This window comes from Octodon degus, unplaced genomic scaffold (assembly GCF_000260255.1).
Source record: "Octodon degus isolate 3935 unplaced genomic scaffold, OctDeg1.0 scaffold00269, whole genome shotgun sequence".
Lineage (NCBI taxonomy): Eukaryota > Metazoa > Chordata > Mammalia > Rodentia > Octodontidae > Octodon > Octodon degus.
Genome location: NW_004524845.1, coordinates 96,071 through 113,237, shown reverse-complemented (window position 1 = coordinate 113,237; position 17,167 = coordinate 96,071). Strand labels below are relative to the sequence as shown.

At 39.0% G+C, this 17,167-nt stretch overlaps 1 protein-coding gene across 1 annotated transcript in view; it reads right to left on the bottom strand.

The window, feature by feature from the left end:
• Window positions 1-8,820: 8,820 nt before the first annotated feature.
• Window positions 8,821-17,167, bottom strand: part of Enam (enamelin) — a 13,578-nt gene continuing 5,231 nt past the window's right edge. Inside the window, exons 6-8 of the mRNA XM_023706783.1 lie at window positions 15,399-15,461; window positions 12,967-13,020; window positions 8,821-11,670 (exon numbers count right to left, since the gene is read on the bottom strand). Of these exons, the coding sequence (XP_023562551.1) occupies window positions 8,842-11,670; window positions 12,967-13,020; window positions 15,399-15,461 (2,946 nt within the window). The 3' untranslated portion in view covers window positions 8,821-8,841. The remainder of the gene's footprint in view (window positions 11,671-12,966; window positions 13,021-15,398; window positions 15,462-17,167) is intronic.

The window sequence follows — 17,167 nt, the reverse complement described above, 5'->3', positions numbered from 1 at the left end:
CTTCTCTCCTCTCTCCTCTCTGTCCTCTCTCTCCTCTCTCTTCTCTCTCTTCTCTCTCTTCTCTCTCTGCTCTCTCCTCTCTCTTTCTGCTGCATAGGGTTTCCCTATGCAGTTCAGGCTGGTCTTGAAAATGTGGAGATCTTTCTGCTTCAGCCTCCTGTTGGGTACAGACATGTACTACCATGCCTGGCTAGAAGCTTTTTTCATGAGTGGCTTAAGTTGTGCTTAGCTGGACTTCAGTTGTGGTTTTGTGGCTGCTTCAGTGTCCTGAATGTATTTGAAACACTTACCTTTCATGGTTGTTTGACTTTGGGGAGGAGGCAAAGGTTGCACAATGCCAGATCTGCTGGCAGAGGAGGAGGTTGAGGACACAGCACTGTGTTCCTAGGAGCTGCCTTTCTGTTGGATGCTACCCAACAGCAGCACTCACCACAGTTTTCATCATATGTTGTAAGAGTTCAAAGGACTAAAGAACTGCTTCAGACAGTGGCAAGAATGATCAGTGTATTTGAAGTGAGGTGGAGGAGGGGGCACATGATGACAGTGTGTCTTTTACTACATTGGTTTCCTTTTAATTTAAACATGCACCATGTATAGTACTTGCTCTAAAAATGCCTCCATTCTTGATCAACCTTTTATCTAGCATATACATGTTTGAAGTCTTTGGATTTCAGTTAACCAATAAGTATTTATTGACTATTAATCTTTTTCATGGAACTATCTGCGCTGATTAAACTGTGGTGAGTGCCTCAAGAAAGCCCCCATTCTTCTCATACCTTATAATGCTGCTTAGTTGTAGTCTGTGACTCATCCTGACCACTTTAACATTTCTCTTCTCTTGTTTTTTTTTGAGACGGGCTTGCTATGCTGTTCAGACTGGCCTGGCCTAGAACTTGCTGTGTAGCCCAGGGTGGCCTCAAACCCAGTGGTCCTCCTGGCTCAGCCTCTTGCATACTGGGTGCGCCCCACAACACTTGGCTAAACTATCTTTAATTTTAAATAAAAGTTAGTTTGCTTGCTTGCTTGCTTTCCTTCTTTCTTTTGTTCATTCGTTCGTTTGCTGTACTGGAGATTGAACTCAGGACCTTGCGCTTACCAGGCAAGTGCTTATTCTACTAAGCTATCTCTCTGACCCCTAAGTTTCCTTTATTTCTTTATCTTAGTTTATTCTATGTCCTTGCCAAACTCAAGGAAACTTTGTCATTGTGTATTTATCATTTTATTATGTTTTATCTCTCCATTAGAGTATGATGTCTGGTGTTGTATCACTAGCACCCAGAACAATATCTGCCACAAAGAGGTGCTCAATATGTATTTATCGAATGAATGAACGTGAGTAAAGCTTAGTTCAAGAAACGATACACATGGATATAAAGAATTATAATTATTTGGCAGAATTTGATATAAATAAACAAAAAGACTCCAGAGGGCCATGAGACTGCTTCTGAAGAGTCTCTGTGCTCCAGCTCCATTCTTGTGTATTTTGTGTAACCATTAGGAAAAGTTTTTTGGTACTTTTTGCAGATTGATGTATGAAAGACTCTTATTCTGGCATTATTACCTTGTTAAATGCAAGCTGAAAGTCTTGGAGTGCTTCCTTTTTCTGAAGTAGAGTTAAATTCTAAGAGAACTACACTATATTAATTTATCACTAGATGCTAGTCACCAGTCTCAGTGCTTTGTAAATATAACTCATTTGGTGTAAAACCAGAGCAACTGGTGACTCTTTTGTGAGAGTTAAAGCCTTTCTGATAGCTTTAGTCACATATTTGGTTGTGTTAGTGGCACCTTTAGCAGAGGCACACAAATTCGTACAGAAGGTGCCTTTTTTCTTAGCAAGAAATATAACTGGCCCCTGGTATTCAGAAGCTTGGCTTTTGGCTCTTTATCAGGGCAACATAACCATGAGAAATGTGTTTGAATAGAAACTTAATGACTCCTGGACTCCAGAGGTGGGAGTAAGCTGGATGACATGTTAAGGTGTAGCTGCACCTGTCCTTGAGATGCTGGCTGAGTAGTTCTGTGGGGCAAGTGGGGAGAATCACAGTTCTCCAGGATTTCCGAATTCTGCAGCTTGGAGTTGAGCGTCTTGGCTTTAGGACAACAAACCTCTACCTCTATCTAGTGGTTCAGTTATGAAGTGCAGTGAATGCATTTCTAACAAGCATGTTTTCATTTAATCCTTACTAACACCCCATGAAAAAAGTGCTGTGTTCGTTTTACAAATGGTATAATTTGGTACATTCCTGTAATTTCAGCACTTGGGAAGCTGAGATAGGAGGATTGTCATGTGTTTGAGGCCAACCTGGGCTATGCAGTAAGGCCTGACTCAAGGAAAAAAGGTGACAAAACAGATGTGAAGAGAACTAACCTGCTTAGTTTTGCAAGCCATATATGGAGAACTAACAGCTGTTCCCAAGACAGTAAAAACATACTCTCATATTGTCATGTCATATCTGAACACATATTCACAACATGTTGCTCAGTAATCCACTTCTGAGGAAATAACCAGAAACACTGAAAGAGAAGAATGCAAGCATGTATTTATCACATTGTTTATGATAATGGAAGTTCATAAGGAGTCATGAGTCCATCATAAGTGGAATGTTAATATTGATCTACTTTCAGAATATTTTACAGGCAACAGAAATAAAATTTTAAGATATTTTTAATTTTATAGAAATTGTTTAATCAATGTGAAGGGAAGAGAATGACTTAAAAAGAGCCAGGTGTGGTGGTACACACCTGTAATTTCAGTCCTTGGTAGGCTAAGGCAAGAGGATAGTTCGAGGCCAGATTGGACTACACAATGGGACCCTGTCTCAGAAACAAAACAAATCAAAACATTACAAGGGACTGGGGAGATAGCTCAGTCTAAGCGCCTTCCTGGCAAGCACAAGGCCCCAGGATTAAATCCCTGGTACCCATGCCATGTAGGTCCCAGAAACCTGGGTGTGCCAGCCACTGAAACGGTGTGGTGGCACATGCCTGATCCCAGCACTTGGGAGTCTGAAATAGAAGGATGACTATGAGTCTGAACTGTGAAACGAGACCCTGTATCAAATAAATAAATATTAAAAGAAGAAAATAACCTTAAGAAACCTTTAACCTGTGCTTTCATGAGAAAAGACAAGAAAAAACTAAGGAAGTAGGCCAAAATATTTTTGTTTCCCTTTACTTTTTAGTATTTTCCAAATATTCTATAATGTATGTAACATAATTTATTATTCTAAAAATTTTTTTTAGTATTAAGTATTTTATTTTGAAGAGTAAAAACATGCAAAAACAAATTTAAAAAATGGAGTAACATACAATACATATGTTACAGATTTTCAAAGCAGGAATAGTAATTAACAATATTGTTATTTTTTTTTCATCAAATCTGTTGCTGAGATTAACACATACAGTTATACAAGAATCCTCATTCAAGTAGACGTGGACTTTGCTTTTGTTCCAAACACACAGCCGTGGCAGATGAAATTAAAATGGAGGAATAAATACATAGTGATGGTCAAAAATTTGTAAGATTTGGACAAATGAAGAGAGACACAAGTGAGAGGATAAACCAGGACTGTGGTTTTCGGACTAGGCAGAGAACTGCGAATGAGAAGCTGCTATTGGTTGGTGAATTGCTCCACAGAAGTCAGTGGTCAGAGTTAGGTCTCTACCGAGACAAAAGCTAGCGTGGCTCCTTGAGATATAATTCAGGTTCTCTGCTGCTCACTGCCTCTTGGCAATAGGGTTTCTTTTTCTTTTTTTTTTTTTTCCATAATAGTTATTCTTAAAAATTGTAATCAACTATGTTAATTTTAAGAAGACTCTACAATTTTACCTATTTACATACATAAGAAAGTAATTCTTAGCAATTACACTGTACCCCCAGCACAGTTCAAACTGCTATAAGGGGTATGTAGGAAGAGTGGTTTGACTTCTGAGGAATTTTTGTACTGCTATAGGCAAAACTCACACTGGGAGGAGTCAGTACATGCCCTAGGACAAAGGGATGATTAGCCATCAAAATTGTGAGCTGCTGGGGAGGTGTGATGTCAGGGGAACACATTACCTGAATAGGGCTCTCACAGAAGGGGAGCGGTTGAGAACTGTGAACCAGGCAGGCAAACAGGAAGCAGCAGGTGTGAATGGAGGAACAGAGGTACTATCAACCTCTTCTTTTGGGTTCTCTATCAAGTCCTGTCACATGCTTCATTTATCCATATTCTCTCAAATTGGTAATACCAGCTTTTCTAGTGGTCAAGACCTTTCTGTTTCATTTTTAGTGGGAAGTAGTCTAGCCTTTTGCCACCCCAAGCTCAGTCTACCAGTTGGTTGAATCATCATCACCTAGGAACATGTTGATGCCACAGAATAGTGGGACCTGTGTTTTATATTATTTATTTATTTATTTTGTGCAGGATCTTGCTATGCAGCTCAAGACTTGTAGTGAACCTCCTGTCTCAGCCTCCTGAGCACTGGAATTACAGGTGTGGGCCACCATGCCTGGTTTTGGTGTCTGGCACAGCCAGGATTTGGAGTTGGCATGGGCTTCAGTATTGGGGATTGAACCCGGATCCTTGCTCTTGCCAGGCAGGCGCTTAGACCACTGAGCTATCTCCCCAGCCCCTAAAACCTGTATTTTAACAAGATTCATAAACACACTAAAACTTGAGCAGTGCTGCTGTGGGTTTAGTACAATCAGAAATCGGCCTGCACCCTAATTAAAGGAGGCAGGTACCAGTATGTTTTAAGAGCTAAGGGACTGATAAGGTCCTCCACAAACAAAATTTTCCTCCACTAACAACATGATTAGCCCCACACATGGAGGACTATACAGGAGGACTATTTTTAGTTAACACTTGAGGAAAAAAATCTGTTTACCAGACTTAACCGTAGCACTCCGTTCCACAGTGCAGAAAGGAGTGAGACACAGTTATTGGGGCAAGCTGAGCAGTGACTGGAAGGCTCAGATGAGGGGCAGAAAGAGGAGCTGCGGACTTGCCCTCAGGCTGTGGAGTATTGAGAACAGCTAAGAGGTGTGCGGCTTTGCGATCAGCCTCAAGTATGATTAATTTTGTCTGTTAAATAACATCTCAGCTTTCTCTTTGCTTTTTTGGAATACTTCTCCTTGGCTGCTAGGGAGTTTTGCCTGTTAGCAGCAGAACTGTGTTTCTAAATCAAATGGACCATAGATTCAAAGTGGGAGAAAAGGCCCGGTGGCTGTGATTGGACTTGGGTGAGGTGGAGGAGTGTGAAGAACACCAGAACAAAACCAAATGCTATGGCGATCCCTTTTGTTAAAATGGCAACAAACTTCTTCCCCTCAAGTAGTTTTCTTCTGAGCTTTAAGTGCCTTGTGAACTGAGTTACAGTGAGACTGCTAAGGTTTTGTGAAGGAGGGATAGATCAGTTGATTTAAAATCCAACATTTCTTGTTTCCTTTTTGGTTCTTAGAAATGAGCTTTGGTTTCCTGAGGGGAAGACAAGTCTTTTTTGGTTTCTTAAGGTCATGACAGAAGGAAGTAGATATCCACAAGGGAAAAGGAAGCAAATCAGCGACATATGTTTTAAGTAGTAAAAGTATCTCCAAATTCCACTTAAGGATACATGAAGAATATAATGTGAGTGACTAAAGTGAGGCTTATGACTATATCTTTAGGTGTTCTAAAAAGCCAACGAAAGGCTCTCCATGTTGGTGATTGCAGACTCCTTCTCAGAGGTTTGACTGCATCCTTCACTTTTTCATTTTGCCTCCTGTTCAGGGAGAGAAAATGAAGATCTCAGTCAGCAGCTGCCAGTCTGTAGCGGTGTTGGTTATAGACTGACAGGAAAGGTTAAATGAAGTGTGCATTAGCTGAGCTGGATTGTCTTATGTGTGAAGCCCTCAGATATTATACTCTTTATGTCCTTTATACAATAAAGGCTTAATTCCTCATTTAATAATCTGTCAGGCACAGGAACTTGGCACAAGAGTGAGGCAGCAGTGACCAGATGGAGCCAATGCCTCTTGTTTCTGTTGTGGATGTAAACTTCAGTCAGATCTTACAGATTCAGTGATTCACAAGGTGCAGTGTGAGGAATCCCTTCAATCTGAGGAGCTCAGATTTCACATCCAGGATTGGAGGGGCATGGCTGTGCTCATGAGGTGAGCAGCTGTTTTCTGCAGATCTCTCTCTCTCTCTCTCTCTCTCTCTCTCTCTCTCTCTCTCTCTCTCTGTCTGTCTGTCTGTCTTCTACACACAATATATATTTTTTTGTCACACTGTGATTTTCACGATTTACTTACAGGGGCTTCAGATGATAATTTAAATAGCTGTATCTCATAGATGTAGGTATGTCAACTATGTAGCCAAACAACTATGTAGCCCAAGCATTTTGGTGAAATATAAAGTGAGTTTTTTTTTTTTTTTTAGTGAAAGTATTCCAATTGAGATTTCTAAAAAATATTTGAACTAGTCAAACATAATAGTGTAGTTTTATTTTGAGGTGTTTATCTCACTGTCTCGCTCTGTCTCTTGTCCCTGTCTCGTGCACTCCCTCTCACCCTCTTCCATGCTCCCTCCCTCTCTCCCTCCCTTCCTCCCTTTTCCCTTCAGTTTTTTTGAGACATAGGACCTTGTCACATATTTTAGATCAGCTTTGAACTTGCTATTTAGCCCAGCCTGGCCTTAATCCTCTTGCCTCAGCCTCTAAGAGGTGGGATTACTGGCATATACCAACACATCCAGCCTGTGGGGGTGATTTTCAAGAGAGTTTTAGACAAATTAAGTTAATCATTTTTCAATGTGTAAGTGAAGCAAAAACCTGGTGGGGTTGGTGGGGAGGAATTTAAGCTACTAGTGCATAGATAATCTGCAGTTCCGTGGAGCAATGATGTTGAACTATGCACTGCAGATGGTGACACTTTGCTATGTGTTCTGCACAGTTTCCCCTGCAGAAAAGTAGGCTATAGTATAGTGTTGCATGTGACTGCTGAAGGCTCACTCAAAAGTCCATCAAAAAACATTTATTGAGCACCTTCTGTGGTCAAGACACTGTGCAAGACACTTTAGAGGATTCAAGAGGGAAGTTTCTTTTCTCAGGGAGTTTGCAACATTCTGTGTCCTCAAAATTCTGAAATCTGCTTATAAAATCTATCCAATGAAATTTTCTCCTAAGAAAGTCCTCAGAGTTCAAAAGTAACTTTCTAGGTAATTTTGAGGCTTGTACCTGTCTAGCAAGCAATATCCAGATAACAGGCCAAAATGCCTTTAATAATCATAAAAATAATAATACAACTCAGATGCATTCTAAGCAAGGCAATGTAGAAATATCTACTTTACAAAATAATTTACACTATTTAATCAAGTTACCAAGAAATTGTGTCTGAATAATTCTACAAGGACATGAAAATAAGCATATTAGTCATAATATATATCAGTAGAACCCCACTTATACTGAACTAGGAAAGAAAATTAAACATTGAGTGCTTTATCTACATAAAATGATATTTCCCAAAATGTCCTCAATAAATCCTGCAGATCAAGACTTGGTGATGGAGCATGGCAAGTGCTATTCTTTTATTCTGGTGTTCAGCCCCAGGATGATAGTTTCTTCATTTCTTCCTTTCTTACTCTTTAAGCATTTTTCCATGGACTGCTAGTTCTAGAAACTAGTTTGCTTTTCCTTCTCCTGGAGTATGTCCCGCTCACTGAACTGCCTGCCTGGTAGAGATCATGAGGAAATTAAGAACAAAAGTAGGTGTCATATCTATTGTTAGTAAATTTATCATACAGTGGTAGGTTGGCTAGACCAAGAGAAAAATCCAGGCAGAATTTAGAGTACATATAAAAAGGAAGAAAACAACATGTTGTTTTAAGATAGAGAAATGGTATAGCAGCAAAAAGAAACTGAAGTTTCTGACAACAGGGATTATTTGGCAAGTGATACACAGAGACAACATGAGTTGGGTGCGATAGCAATACCTGTGATCCCAGCATTCTGGAGGCTGAGGCAGAAGGGTTGCCATTTTTTTAAGGCCAGCCTGGGTTGCATAGTGAGTGCAAGGCCAGCCTGAACTACATAGTTTTTGAGATATTGTCTCAAAAAATGAAATATAACAAAATAAAAAAGACAATAGAAAAGTAGAAAGAAATGAAGTAGGGAGAAAGGAAGACATAATGGAGGAGATGATCTTAAAAAACTGATAATAGTGAAAGATAGCTCACTTAGTATGTGGGAAATGATGACAAGGAAGACTAAAAGAATATTAAGTGTAGAATGGGTGAGGGAAAAAGAAAAGGGGAGGAAATGGTAAAGGTAAAAATAGAAAATGAATTTTAAAAATTCTGAGAGAATTTTAACTAGGGAAAAAAACCCAGAAAAACCAACACAAGGAAAAAATATACAGTGCATCAAGACTATACTGTTGCGTAGATCTCCATCCACAAAATGGAAAGTCATCTGCCTTTTACATGTGCAAAAACAGATAAGTTGCAAGTAGGGAACTTTGAGGGGAAAAGGAGGAATCAGCAAGCAAAAAGAAACTAACCCAGACAAGTGACTTCCAAGTTTCAAGGCAGGGTGGTCATGGCCTTCATGGTTTGGTTTTTTTTGTTTTTTTTTTTTTTTTTTTTTTTTTTTTTTGAGGTCTGCACTGCCTTGTGACAATACTGGGTCCAGCCATCCCCACAGGCCAAGCCTCAGTAATTCCACCTGGGCCACTATTCCTACTGTTGGGAGGAGAAAAACCTTAGAATCACCAAGAAGGTCATACATTGATTAAGTCTTAGGGTAAAAGTTTGGGAATCATTGGTATAGAATATTAAATATTTTCCTTTGTCAAAAAATGCTTATTTGAAATAATTCCTAGGCCTGAATTAGTAAGCAGTCTTGTATCTGGTCCTGTGGATCAGTCCCTCTTTGAAAAGATTCAAATGGAGTGTGTTCATCTGCATTAAGCTGGTCAACATTTCTACTTCTAAATGGCTCCACAGTAGGTAACCCAACAAATGTATTAGGGTTTTCAGTAGGCATAGTTAGCTTCCCATCAGATTCGCCTTCTTTTCCATTGTTAGATGGAGTTCCAGTGCCAGAAGAGTGAAGCTTTGTTAATTGGGAACCAAAGCATGGCACCTGTAGGATGCTAGGTGGTCTTTGTTGCTGCCTCTCCTCCTCCTGTTCCTGAATATCCTTTTGGATGCTGTGTGGCTTGGGGCCTTCATCAGTTGTATCAATAACAAGCTGCTCAGGAGTAAGATCAACAGTTCTTTCATTGAGATGGTTGCTTTCAAAAATTTGTTCTGGAACATTCTTCCCATCTCCTCCAGGATCACTTTTGAGACAAGGTGTGTTCTTTGTTTGAGGAGAACTGGCTTCAGGAAAGGACCTAACTCCGGCTTGGACCTGCTGATTCTTCACAGAGCATGGTGTGTTCTTCAGAATAGATACATCATCTCTAAAAGTGCTTGGCCTTTGGCTTTCCCCAGGAAGTTTCTTCTCAGAGCTATTTGTTTGGCTAGGTAGGATGCTTGTTGGAGAAACAACAGGTCTTTTGTGTTTTGTATGACTATTTTCTGTGTAGGTGGGACTGGTGTTTGGATTCTCTTCTGGTGCAAGACTGTTGGCTGGTGTGTAAACTTGGAGAGCTAGTGGATTCTCATGGGGCCCTGCAGAGCTGCCAATGCAGCAAGAACCTCTTGAGCTTTGGTGAAATAAATGTGCTTCTGTGTGACCTGATGGATAACTTTGAGGCATTAAGTCTAGGAAAGCTGAATGTTGTCTCTCTGGTGAATTTAACCTACTTATTTGCATATCGTAGTTTAAATTCTCACCTTCTTGCCAGGTTGGATTTTTCTGGAGCCCAGGTCGAGGGTTACTGGAATAGGGATAGTTCTCTTTCCGGTTTGGTAGACTAACTTCATGTAAATTTGTTACCTGATTCCAGTAATTTCTGTTAAAATATGGCTCACTTTCTTGCTGTTCCTGTGCTGGAATCTTGTAGTCCCAGGAGTTCCATGAAGGGAAGAGAGTGCTTTCTTCTTGTTGGATGGCATTATTAACATAATAGTCTCTGTTCTCCTCAGGTGGGGATACTGTGGGACCTGGGCTGTAAGAGGGGAAAGTCTCATCTAGGCTCCAGGGATAAAATTCACTGTAAGGAGAATCTTCTCTGGGTTTTGATGGGTTATCTAAGGAATAGGGGAGGTATTCCTTTGGTTGATTTAAGGCATATTGCTCACCATTGTAGTGCCTAATCATTGGTCTTCCAGTAAAGCTGAACCCTTCCTCACCTCCTCTGCTTTGTCCGGGAAAAGGTTCATCTCCAGTTGGATCAAGTGGGTCCTCTTCATTATACTGGACTGTCTCTTTTTGGTCTACACTCTTCAAAGGATACTGTAGAGTTTTTGGGTGCCCCATAGTATTGGAAGAATCAACTTTCTTATCCCATGTATTGCTTCCAGTATATGGTGAGTTTTGTCTGGGATAATAGGAGCTATATTCAGGGTAGAAAACACTTCCTGGAGAACCAGGGGAAAAATGAGGTAAATGTTTGTCCTGCTTCCCAAGATCTTCCTTAAAGGGTGGGGGGATTTCTTGGTGACTCCATGTATTTCGTCCAGCAGGAAAAAGTTTTCTTTTAGGAGAAGGGATTACCTCAGGATAGATAGGCTGATGTGTACTGTGCTTTAATTCAGGCTGCTTAGTTTGTGTTTCATATGGAATTCTTTTTGGCTTTAAAGCAATCCCTTTGGGAAAGTTCTGCCTTTGGGTCTGTGCATTAGAATTTGGCACTCCTCTGGATTCTCCTCTTGAATAATAGTTTTCATGTTGATTAACAGAATTAAAATTTGGGCTTGGCATGTTACCCTCAGGGCGAGGCCACCCATAATTTGGCTTATTAACTCTGTAATGTTGAGAGTTTCTCCATGAACCTGATGTATCCTTTGTAGGACTGACTGTTCTTTCTTTTTGACCTGGGGACTTTTCCTTTGGATTTTGGATCTTTTCATTGCGGCCAACAGTACCTTGTTTGGGACTCATTGGAGTAACACTGGTTCCCACAAAGGGTTTATTTGGCCCCTGAAGTTTTCTTCTGAAGTTTGCTGGATTTCCTGCATAATTGGGGTAATTAACCCTAGAAGTGGGAATGTAAGCTTTGTGATAAGTTGGATTTTTTGGCCCAGTTGCTTGTTTGCCTTCCCAAGCAAAGGAGTTCCCCTGATGACCTCTCTGACCTGGTTGATTCCAGTAAGAAGGTCCAGACTGTTTTTGTCCAGTTGCAGTACCTGTGGGATTTGATTGTCTTCCTGAAGGAGAATTTCTGATGGTAGGCTTTGGATAAATTCCATAAATATTTGGCTGACTTGGTTTCCATGGAATTTGAACTCTGGGTACTCCTTGGCCTGAAAAATTAACTGTAGGGAGTGGGAAGATCCCATTTTGACCTATAGGGTTGTTCCCAGTATTTAGCCCAGGAACATTGCTTAGTGTTGGGCTGGTGTCATTTTTGCTTTGACTTCCTGCTTGAGTAGAATTAGTCTCAGGTACTGTTGAATTAGCCGAGGGTTCTGATGGTGGATCCTCTGGTTTAGGAGGATCTTCTTCTTTAGGTTTTTCATAATCTTCAAACATCTCTTCTGAATAATAAGGACGACCCCCAAAGCCCGGATATCCAAAAAATCCAAAGTAAGGATTCTGTAGGAAAGAAGATGGAGATTTATAATTATTCTTTGTTCCATACCATGGTGTGTTGCTTGGAATTTTTTAATGTAACAGGGAAATCTTATCAGCTACATTCTTCTTTTACACTATTGGCTGTGCTTTCTTGAAATTTGATGTCTCCTTGGTTTCTGTGATCCTACACCATTGGTTTTTCTCTTCAGATGCTGTTTTTGATCAATTGGCCTAGATCTTAAATCTGAGGGTTTAAATTTATTATTTATAAATTTTTATTTTTTGTTCCATCCACTGGCCTCCTCATTTCTCTGTTCTCACTTTATACACCTGCCTTGAACAACCTGTAGCATGCCTATCCTTTCTACCTGGTACCTGCTAATGACCCAGAAAGGTGTACCTCCGTTCCACGGCACCATCTCCAGAGGATGAAGCCCAAGGTTGCTCTACTAAAGAGCTTATTGGGCTTATCTCTACCAAAAGCCCTTCTCCAATATTCTATATCTAAGAAACAGTCCCCAGTACCAGCTCAGTTACCACTATCAACCCAGGTTTCTTTTTCCCCGCCTGTTTCCCTGGACAGTACCTCACTGTATGAGATACTTAAAACTTTCACATAGAAAAAACAAGTGGACAAACCCCAGGAAAAAAAGCAAGTGAAACCAGGGAGATGACATGCACCACCATGCCAGGGGTAGTGCTAGAAATAATTACTTATTTTTTATTTTGTTCAGGCTGGTCTTAACTATGTAGCCCAGGCTGGCTTTCAACTTTTGGTGGTCCTTCTCCTCTGTCTCCTGAGTGAAGGGATAACAGGTGTGCACTGTTATGCCTGGCTTCAGTGCTAGAATATTTTAAGGGCATATCACTCTATGATATATAATTGTTTCTTAGTGTGATGTAGTAAAGAGCTGGGTAGGCAAGGTATCAAAAGAACTGAGTTCTGGGTCCATTTTATCCATTAACTTACAAGGTGATTAATAGGATTTTATCTTCTGTAGGCTTCAGTTTATATGTACAATAAAGGAATTAGATGTTTTTGAAATTTCCTTCTGAGGGTAACTTTCAAAGATGCCCTTAACTTGCTTCTCTGCTTATCATTATATAAAGTCTTAGCAGGCATGTGAGAGACATCTTTTAATCCTTGTGGAGCAGAAGTGAGGAACCACTGGCTTGATTTGTTTTACTTTTCTTTGTGAAAAGAGCTACACAAAGTTCATGTGTTGGTTTTTTAACTTTCTTATTAGATGTTGATCAAAAAACAGAGGCCAATAGATTATCATTCCTTATGAGAAATACAGATTTATTTGTGCTTACCCCTCCATCTTCATTGCTGAGTGGTGGGCGTCCATAACCAGGGGGTGGCATTCTCTGGAAGGTGAAAAATGCAATGAACACAAGAGAAAACTACTCTCTACTTGCCATTTGTTTATAAGACTGAGGGTGTTAAATTAGCTCAAGTTAGGAATTGGGTGTTAGTACTCTGAGCTTTTAGCTTCTGAGTCATTATCTCTCACTATCTAACTAGTAGGAGTTATGATCTGTCAGTGAATGCTGGTAAACATGAATTTCTAACTTTAGCTGAGTCCTAGATTGTCCTACTAAAAATACCCTAGATAGCTGAATCTCTTGTTTGGCCCAGCCACCACTTCTGGCAGGCATACCCCCGTTCCCATCCCCATCACAGACAGAGGAGTGGGGGAGGAGAGGAAAGAGAAAGATTGATTTGAGTGATATTAGAATTCAAACATCCATAGACATCTAATAATTGAATTAAATAATGATGTTATTTTAAAATATTTTCTTCAAATGTGAGATCAATTTTTCTAACCAAATTTGGAGGGTGAATTTCTGCTCATGAACTGTCACAGAGTGGGAGGGCTTAGAATATCAGGTTGGTTCCCTTAGGTACCCTTTTTTAAAAAATTATGTTTAAAATTATAATTATCCATATTAATTGTACATATTGATGTGTTTCACTGAGAGCTTTCCATGATGCATATATTGACATGCTTTTGCTCTACCCTTCTTCCAACTGCCCTTGCATAACCTCTCCTCTCCCTCTTTCCTTTAGTCCTCTTTCACTTTTCTCTTATAGTCCCTCTACTACCTTTAGGTCATCTCTTAAACTTTTACTTTCACAGGTGAGAAAAATACAATATTTATCTTTCTGGATTTGAATTATTTTACTTAATGTGATGATCTCTAGTTCCATTTGCCCACGAATGATGTTTTATTCTTCTTTATGGTGAATACTTCCTTGTGTTTAGATATCATATTTTCTTAATCTGTTCATCTGTGGACAGGCCCTAGTTTGATTCTACTGTGAATGGTGCTGCTGTAAACATGGTGTGCTGGGGTCTCATCCGGATGCTGACTGTTCCTTTGGGTACACGGCCAAAAGTGACATATGGACATTCTACTTTTTAGTTTCTGAGGAAGCTCAACACTGTTTCTATAGTACCACTGCTGTACTATTTACAGTCTCATCAACAGTGTATAAAATTCTCCTTTTCCTATATTATTAGTAGCAAGACTTTTTGTTTTTGTTTTTTTTTGATAATAGCCATTTTCAGCCTAGTGATGATAGAGTCTCATTGTAATTTTGATTTGCATTTCTCTAATAGCTAACGACATTGAATTTTTTCCATACATTTATTATCCACTTGAACTTTTTTTTTGGAGAAATGTCTGCTCAGATTATTTGTCTCTTTATGGGTTGTGTTGTTTGTTCTTTTTTGTTTATATATAATAAAATTTCAAGAAGTTCTGTGCAGATGAGATGAGATTTGTTTTACTCTATCATGAGAGTCATGCTGCTTTCAAAATCTTTACCTGGAATCACCTTAGGTTCCTTAACTCAGTATGACTATAAAAGGAAGTAACTTTTTTTTTTTTTTTTTGGTACTGGACATCAAACTCAGGAACTTGTGCCAGGTGAGTAGTGTGTCACTGAGTTCTGTCCCCAGCCTAGAAGTCACTTTTTTTAAGGCAAAAAACAATAAGGAACTCTTACTCTTCGAAATTAATTGTTCCTTGTTGGTAAGAAGCCCTTTTTGTTTAGAGTTGTAGACAAGAGTAACATATGCCAAAGCTGAACAAACAGCTGCCAATTATTTCTTGTTGTTTTAGTTTTAGTTTTTTTTTTTTAATATAAGTCACAACTGGCCTTTACTATTTCTTTAGTTCAAATAGTTTGCCATTTCTTTTTTAATGCCTATAGTACTATCTCAGTATTATTTTAAATTAATAGTTTTAAACTTCAAAAACATTTTATAAGTATTATTTTGCAAGATTATAAGGATGAAATAAAATAAAATTTAAAAAAAGATTATAAGGATGTATCTGTGGTTAGAAACAACAAGACATCATGGAAAGGTCTTAGACTAGTCAAATCTGATTTTATGGTTTTCAAACTTCATTTTGTTTTAATTTTCCCATTACATTAAGTGAGAATAGGTGTTGTATTCATAATCTCTCAGGGAAATGGAGGAATAGTAATGAAGTAGCACCCTTTAGCATTAATTTACTAATAAGCTCTTAGTAGCCATTAGGTGGTTTCCATGCCATAGGTTAGTCTAAGTGGGAAGTGCAGAAAATTTCATTTACTGGATGATCACTGCTGTGATGCATTTGTTTTATGTACTCCTGATTGTTGTAGTGCATTCCATCACAGTGTGTGAATGTATATTAACTTAAGGTATATGCTAAAATACTTTTTTATTGATAGTATGCAAAAAATTTCTTACCTGTGGAATTGGCCATGGGGGTTGTTGAAAGGGGTATAGCCCATTGTTGAATGGTGGGAATGGCTAGAGAGAAAGAATTAGAGTTATTTGAAAGTGAGAAAAGTAAACAATGTGAAATGAATGTAGTTATTTGAAACTTGGACTATATTTCCTTTTGCATTAAATTCTCCTCCCTCAGGGAAAACATTTTCTGAGGCTTTCACAGAGAGCACGTTGGCCAAGCAATGGCCGTGACTCATCCACAAGACTGACACTGACAAAGGATCTGCAAACTGCAGTACAGGGTTACAGGGTAAATACTGAGGGGACTTGACTGACCTTGTCAGATATAAAAGTTACATGTCTTGATATATAGGTTCTGTTTTATCTTGGTCTTAACCATCCAGCAGAAAAGTATAAAAATGAAGTATAAAAAGTAAAGCCAGGGGCTGGGGAGATGCCTCAGTAGAATAAGTGCTTCCCTGGCAAGCACAAGGGTCTGAGTTCAATCCCCAGTTCTGCTCAAAAAAAAAAAAGTAAAGCCATATTAATATGCTGCTCTGTAAAAGGCTCAAGTCAACAACTTCTGACATTGTCAGTCTTACGGAAAACCCACTATTATGGACTACTGGACTATATTGGAATATTTTACTGAATTCATGCGCCTATAATATTTAAATGACAATGGAATACCCTTCTCTGACAAAACTAAGCAAAAAAAGGGGATACAAATGAACAAGCATTTTGTATCTGTATATTCAAAATAGTTGCAATAGCTATTCAGCTACATTCTCTTAATTCAGTGAATAGAAAGATTTGTTCTAATAGTGTTTGTGGATAGGATATCATGTCTGCATCTTGTACTATGAATAACCACTAAGAAACAACATGCAATGCATTAAATATTGAAAGTGTCCTACTAATCGGTTTTGAAACTGTCTCGTTGCTATTTGTTTCTTAATAAAATTATTAAAAAATAAATAAATTCTCCTCCCTCTGTGTGTGTGTGTGTGTGTGTGTGTTTTAAAGGAAGAAATGATAATAATTACTATTATCGAACAGTTATTTCTAAGAACTGTGCTGAGTGTTTTCTATTGTTAAGTTAATTGAGTCCTCAGATAACTATGAAAGATATGTTCTGTTATTAGTCCCATTTTACTCAAGAATCAGAGAGTCAGCAAAGCTATCACTTGCTCAAAAATCTGATAACTGGGGAGTGACTGAAATCAGGGTTCAAATCCAAGGGTATCTTTTTATTGGATTTTGTATTTCCTGTACCTGTTGTTGTATGTGATGATAAATGACCAAATTTTTTGGAAGTATTTTTAAAAATATTTTTTGAAGTATTTTTGAAGCTTCACAGAAGTGATGTCTTGAGAAGCCATTTGTACATCTTGCTTTGCATCAAGACTATACTTAGGTCATCTGAAATAGTAGAAGCAACGCTAATTTCAGAACAGCTGTTTCAACTGTCAAAGTACAAGTCTCAAAAGGACTTAGAGACCAGTCATTTCATTAATGGGGAGATCATTGTTTGGAAAGGTGATGCGACTTGCCCACCACAATAAACTGATAAGGCTGGGGGGTAGTATTTAAGTCTGTCTGTCTGTCTGCCTTTCCTTTTCTTCCTCTCTCTCTCTCTCTCTCTCTCTCTCTCTCTCTCTCTTTCTTTCTTTCTTTCTTTCTTTCCGAGATAATATCTTGCTATGCAGTTTAGGCTGGCCTTGAGCTCATTTTGTACCCCAGGCTCATCTCAAACTTGCAATGATACCCCTGCCTCAGCCTCCTAA